Here is a 6,079-nt window from a genome sequence, read left to right as displayed (position 1 = left end):
CAGTTGAATTTTACCGTTTTCGAATCCATTCAGCCGATCTCCGGGTCTGGCGGTAGCACTTTTAGCTGCAGCTTAGCATAGATCATTGAATCTGATTAGACCGTTAGCATCTCGCTCAAAAATGACCAAAGAGTTTCTATATTTTTCCTATTTAAAACTTGACTCTTCTGTAATTAGATCGTGTACTAAGACCGACGGAAAATGAAAAAACTCAACTGTTTACCTCTAGGGGAGATGGAAAATGAGCCTATTTTCAAAAATAGTGGAGTGTTCCTTTAAGTCGCTGGGGTATATTTGTAGCAATAGCCAAAAATACATTGTATGGGTCAAAATTATAGATTTTTCTTTTATGCCAAAAATCATTAGGATATTAAGTAAAGATCATGTTCCATGAAGATATTTAGTACATTTCCTACTGCAAATATATTAAAACTTAATTTTTGATTAGTAATATGCATTGAACTTCATTTGGACAGCCTTAAAGGTGATTTTCTCAGTATTTAGATTTTTTTGCCCCCTCAGATTCCAGATTTTCAAATAGTTGTATCTCGGCCAAATATTGTTCTATTCCTAACAAACCATACATCAATGGAAAGCTTATTTATTTAGCTTTCAGATGATGTATAAATCTCAATTTCGCAAAATTTACCCTTATGACTGGTTTTGTGGTCCAGGGTCACATATATTCTTTGCAAAGACATCTTTAAATCTCACACAATTTTACTTTTTAAGGATGATTAGGTAATTCTCCTGAAAAAATTAGGCAAAAAAACATTGCGTTTCTTGTTTTGGGGGGGAGCAGCACCATGTTTTCCTGATGACTCAGATCTGAACGTCTGATCTTGATTTGCTCATGTAAACAGCTATCTTGGATTACTGGCTTTCCATGATACAATCAGATGCCCCATTAGAGTCGGTCACTGATATCCCAAATGAACTCATCTGGTCCCTTTTCCCACTCAAACATCAACTTCATCCCTGATTCTAGTCTGCGTTGTTTGTTAAGAGCATTGTGAATTTTAAAATGCAGTCTGAAACTCTAGATGCCCTCCCTTCGCAGCTTTTCGTAGCACGCTGTGGAAAAACACAAGAAGGCAATCTGTTTCTGTAAAGGGACAAAAACCACATTCTGGCGTGAAGCAAATAAAAATGCTAAAGGAGGCACAGGCAGCTTTACAGCATGTACATCAGTCGACAAAAAGGCACTGTATTTATCCATAGCCATGTGGTCAGACATCACCGTTAGAAATCAATTTCACCTGGACGTGCCCCAAGCGCAGGACTGCCGTGTTGCATGCCATGCGCCCACATTCACTCCAGAAACATGTTTTTAGTTACAAAAACCATAATCTCAAACTTACATCTATTTTATCACAAATGATATCTCGTTAATATCTTAAATTGTTTCTCCCAGACAGTAATGAGATTAAATGAAAGTCAGATGAAGAAAAAGAGCCAGTCATTTCACACGTGTTTTCTCAAAATGAGCAACCAAAAGTTAGTGACTGCAAAAAAAACACAAATGTTTTCTTGTGAGAGCAAATTATTTCAGATATCCAGATTAGTTTTATAGCTCTATGCGCTAGTTTTATTTTAACATTGTCTGCATTTGTGTCCATTTTTATTTCTTTAAAGTAATTTTAGGAGAAACATCAGAGACACAACTGAGAATGAAATCTCCTGAGCTATGAAAGAGCAATACAATCTTCCTCAGGGCTCAAACAAGTCCAGCAATGCAAGCTTAGCACATTTGCTAACAGCTAAATGCTTCAAAAACAGCCTTTCTTAAGTACTCAAGGTTGTTAATGTGGTCTCTTTTTTTCTCTCTCGTGCACAAGGATTCTCAAATCCACTCCTCAACATGGTGGAAACATCTCGATCGATAACCTTTTAGCGAAAGGGAAAGGGTATTAACCTCTGAATTGGTATGGATTTTTGCCCGTCTCCGAATTATAGTCTTCACACAGAGTTTTCTGAGTGTTAACAGGATTTATAAAACATCTGAAGGCTAAACTTTCCCAAACAGGAAAATTCTGTCATTTCCTCACCCTCAAATTGGAATGACTTCCTTTCTGTTGTGGAACATAAGATAAAATATATTTTGAAAAATGCCAGTGTTTTTTTTTTTCATGCACAGAACATCAAAAGAGTTGTTTTGGACCCCACCAAGTTTCAAAATACATTATTTTGTCTTCCTCAGAAAAAAGTAAGTCATACAGACTTGGCACGACACAAGGATGACAGAAGTTTCATTTTTAGCTGACCTGTCCCTTTAATTCATTATCTGTTACCCACCCACTGTATCCATAACAAAACATGCCAAATGCTTCCCAGATCAAGGCAGTGTAAATAAGCAGTATTCCCATTGTGAAAACGGATGTAAGCTCCAGCCTTTGTGGGCTCTGACCAGGTCAAACCGACGACGTATTCATGTGTGTTGTTTTTGGGGGCGAGGAGACTGTGCTAAAATAGCTGAGTTTGAGTTTTAAAGCTGGCACTGAAAGTGGAAAAGAGAAATGGAGGGGTAAAACATAGCTACTGTACCATGATAAGTCCTATCGCTTGCTCAAGGCACTGAAACAAGAACAAAACTTTACTGACACTTTTGACTTCTAGTGTACCCTTGTCCCCCCTCCCTTCTCTTCCCCTCCCCTCCCCTCCCCTCCCTAGTAATCCTGCTCATCTGTCAGACAGGAAATTAATTTTCTTTTCTGGCCGTCTCAGAACAAAAGGCCTTTTGGTTTGCTTGCCTTTCTCTGAACCGTGTCCGTTATAAAATTCCTCTGCGGTTGTTTTTCCAAATACTGACTATATGAGGTCCTTGAAGAGTCCTGGATTTGCCAGATAGAATCACATACACTCACACACACAATCCAATGCAAAACTCCTTCAGCACACTGTACACTGTGTAAAATTCCCAAGAAATCGAGCTCGGGTCTTTGCGTCCTTCATATCAGGTGCTGCACCCCTGTTCTAAATCATTAGCGGCTACAACTGATGGAGGGCTGACAGCGAAAGAGGCCGAGCAGGTGTCTTGTCTCTCTAGTCCATCCAGCACACATATTACGCACACACACACACATGCAGACGGACACATTCTCGACCTCTCCTGTCTGTGCTTTCTTCCTATCCTGATTCACAGCTGCCGGTTCTAGCTAGCAGACGCAGGTTCAAGTTCCACTCCGTAAAAAAGCTTGCGCATTGCTACGGGCGAATGACGTGCGACAGTGGCGGAGGTGAACTCCTCTTTCGTCGTGGTGTCCAGTTGCCGCCGCTGGCCCACTTCTTCGGCGTCACAGGAATGCAGGAGACTGACAGCGGCATTGACGGCAGCAGAGGCTCTGCGAGAGGCTCGCAGCTAGTGTTAAGTGTCCTGTTTTTGTGTGGGTGTGTGTGCAGGAGTGTGTGTCCCTCTCCAAGCTTGTTTTGATACCAGACACCTGCTGAGCAACGGTAAACTGCATGCGTGACTCTGGTGAACCCTCATGCCAGCCTTGTGCCGTATTTTCCACGGGATTCTCAGAGAGGACCTGTCCTTCGCGACTTGTCCACCACGGATACCTGAGCGGACGGAGATCTCGTTTTTTTGGGGGGGTGTTCTCTCACAAGGGACACTGATCGGAGCTGAAGGAACCTCCTTCATTCTTTTTCCTGCGCTTCTTCTTGTGGACCGTCCAGCAAGTGGTCGCCATCAGTACCAGGACCAGCCCCACGATCAACAGGATCACAGAAACCACCTTGGTCTGCGGGAGATCGTTGTACGTGTACGTCACTCCAGTTCCAGCCACTCCGATCACCAGTGAGATTATTCCAAATGGAAAGATGCAGCGGTACCAAGACTTCTCCATCCCTCCCGTGGCTTGCGAGAGCCGCTCTAGGGACAACAGCACCTCTGGGACTTTGGGTGCTCCTTCTTGCGACTGGCCTTCCAGGGTTGGGGCCGCCGTCGTCTGCGGTTGACAAGTGAAGTGCCCCGTGGTGCATCCCATCTTGCGACTGGATGCTGGGAACACAACAATAAAGATGTGCTCAGTATGAGCGAGACGCTCTGGGAGGAAAGGCAATTTAGGGAAGGAAACGTGGAGATCCACTCACAATGTCTGTGGGTTTGTCAGTGCCACGGCTCTCTGTCTCTCGAGCTCACAGCAGCACGTTGAACACTCGAGCAGACAGAATGAACGCTGCTATATATGTGGCCAGAAGGAGGGGTGGAGTTGAGCTGCAGAGGGGGCAGCCCGGAGCTCCTGATTGGCTGCAGCTGCACTCTGACGTAAAATGCCATAGTATAAGACTGGGCAGCGGAGTGCAAACAGGAAGGAGTTCGAGGAGGAGGGGTGGAGTTAACCATTCAAGCACCGTTCACTAAAATCCACCCACTCCTTCTCCGTTCTCCTGCTTGTAAGAGAATGAGTGCATGCATCCTATAGAGGGGATGCCGGGATGGGAAAGCGACTATTTTACTGCTCATTAAATAAGGAGATTGTTTTATTCAGTAACGCAGCCACGGGAGCATGTGGTGCAGCATTTATTCATTCAACCCGACAGCATGGCAAAACGCATGCCAGCAGATAACTGATGAATCAAGAGACTCCGCTCATGCATTTGTGCCTACTGCGCACCCACGCACTTTTGGCCTCCCACACCGCACTAACACAAAACAATGCCAAATGCTTAATAAACGGGCTCTGAGCGGATGTCCATTTTTAATCCTATCGAGTCCTTTCCCCGTCACGGATTGTGCACTGGAGAAAAAATCAATTTGAAGGAGAGTGAGAGAGAGATCCTACGCGCTCACGGCAGTGCCAATGTAATTTATCACCCGGTCTCATCTATCACGTGAAATCATTTCTCCATTTACAGCGAGGCAGTATTGATAAACAATAAGGTGTGAAGATTTGTGATTATTTCAATAGGGGATGACAACAAAGGGTGAACCGCACAAGTCACACACTCCTCCTCGGGTAATTTTGAATTGGTTAAAAAATCAATTTGCATTGTAAATGGCTCTAATACCATGTCCTAACAGAAGGCTTTCAAGGGGAACTAATGCGTCCGTCAACACTATGAGTAAAAATTAAGCACAACATGATAAAATCAGCCAATCACAATGTACTTAAGCAGGATTTAGAATTTGCTGTGGATGCAAACCCTGCATGACTCCGCAGAAATCAAAACCAGGTGACTGGAAATTTTCTGGTTTGGACAGAAACTCAGATTAACATGGAAATGCATCATGTTTCACTTTATCTCACTGTGCCTGGTTAGTGTTCCTGTAACTCAAACTAAAGAGCATGGTGTTCAAAAAAACATGGTCAAGGGTCTAGACCGGAACTAAGGTCGTGCAAATTTCCAAACTTTTTGAAACTGACTCCCTTTCAGCTCACGAGTTGGAATTTTAAGTGAATTAGATACAACACATTTTGAGATTGTGGAATCTGAAATGAAATCTATCTATCTGTTTGTCTGTCTGTTTAAATAACTTCAATTAATTTTAATTCTACTTCCTTACATTCAAATTTGAATTGGAGTTCTGCATCCTGTTTGCTACCCTCAAATCAAATGCAGGCGTTTGTTTGGAATTTAGAATGCACAGAACGCACAACCCTGACAGGAATGAGCAGTAGCACCCAAGGCATACATTGTGTATATTACAGCTATACATCATATCTTCATCCATTCGCAATATAGCACAGTCTCTCACCTTATTGATTAAATAAGGCTTAAAGGCTCAATCATTGATCACTATGTCTTTGTTAGTCAGACATTACTGATGCCGTCGGTTGTAGAAAACCTAATCCATTCTGCTCGTGCCATCAATTAAAGACAACAAAGCCTGAAAAGACCATAATGACGGTGAGGTGAAACCAATTGAGGAGCGTAAACACAGGGTTAACTGATGTCTGGTGACTCAACACTCGCTGAAGTAGCCCCACACCAGCACGGACATACTGTAGAGAGAAATCAAGATATAGGAGAGAAAGAGACTGGGTGGGAAAGATGGATAATAAAGAGAGGGGGTGGCAAATGAGTGAGACAAGCAGACAGAAATTGTGACCACTGAAGGACTGCATTCAGTAAT

At 43.0% G+C, this 6,079-nt stretch overlaps 1 protein-coding gene across 1 annotated transcript; it reads right to left on the bottom strand.

The window, feature by feature from the left end:
• Positions 1 to 2,643: 2,643 nt before the first annotated feature.
• Positions 2,644 to 4,154, bottom strand: LOC107601566 (transmembrane protein 100). Its single transcript, XM_016293801.1, has 2 exons — positions 4,096 to 4,154; positions 2,644 to 4,003 (listed from the first exon to the last, which is right to left on the bottom strand). The coding sequence occupies exon 2, from the start codon at positions 3,987 to 3,989 to the stop codon at positions 3,603 to 3,605; it is 387 nt and encodes a 128-aa protein (XP_016149287.1). The 5' UTR covers positions 3,990 to 4,003; positions 4,096 to 4,154; the 3' UTR covers positions 2,644 to 3,602.
• Between the last annotated feature and the right edge of the window lie 1,925 nt (positions 4,155 to 6,079).

The sequence above is a fragment of the Sinocyclocheilus grahami genome, unplaced genomic scaffold (assembly GCF_001515645.1).
Source record: "Sinocyclocheilus grahami isolate Dianchi unplaced genomic scaffold, SAMN03320097.WGS_v1.1 scaffold307.1, whole genome shotgun sequence".
In the NCBI taxonomy this organism is placed as follows: Eukaryota; Metazoa; Chordata; class Actinopteri; order Cypriniformes; family Cyprinidae; genus Sinocyclocheilus; species Sinocyclocheilus grahami.
The sequence above is the reverse complement of the archived record's forward strand: the minus strand, read 5'-3'. Positions and strand labels throughout refer to the sequence as shown.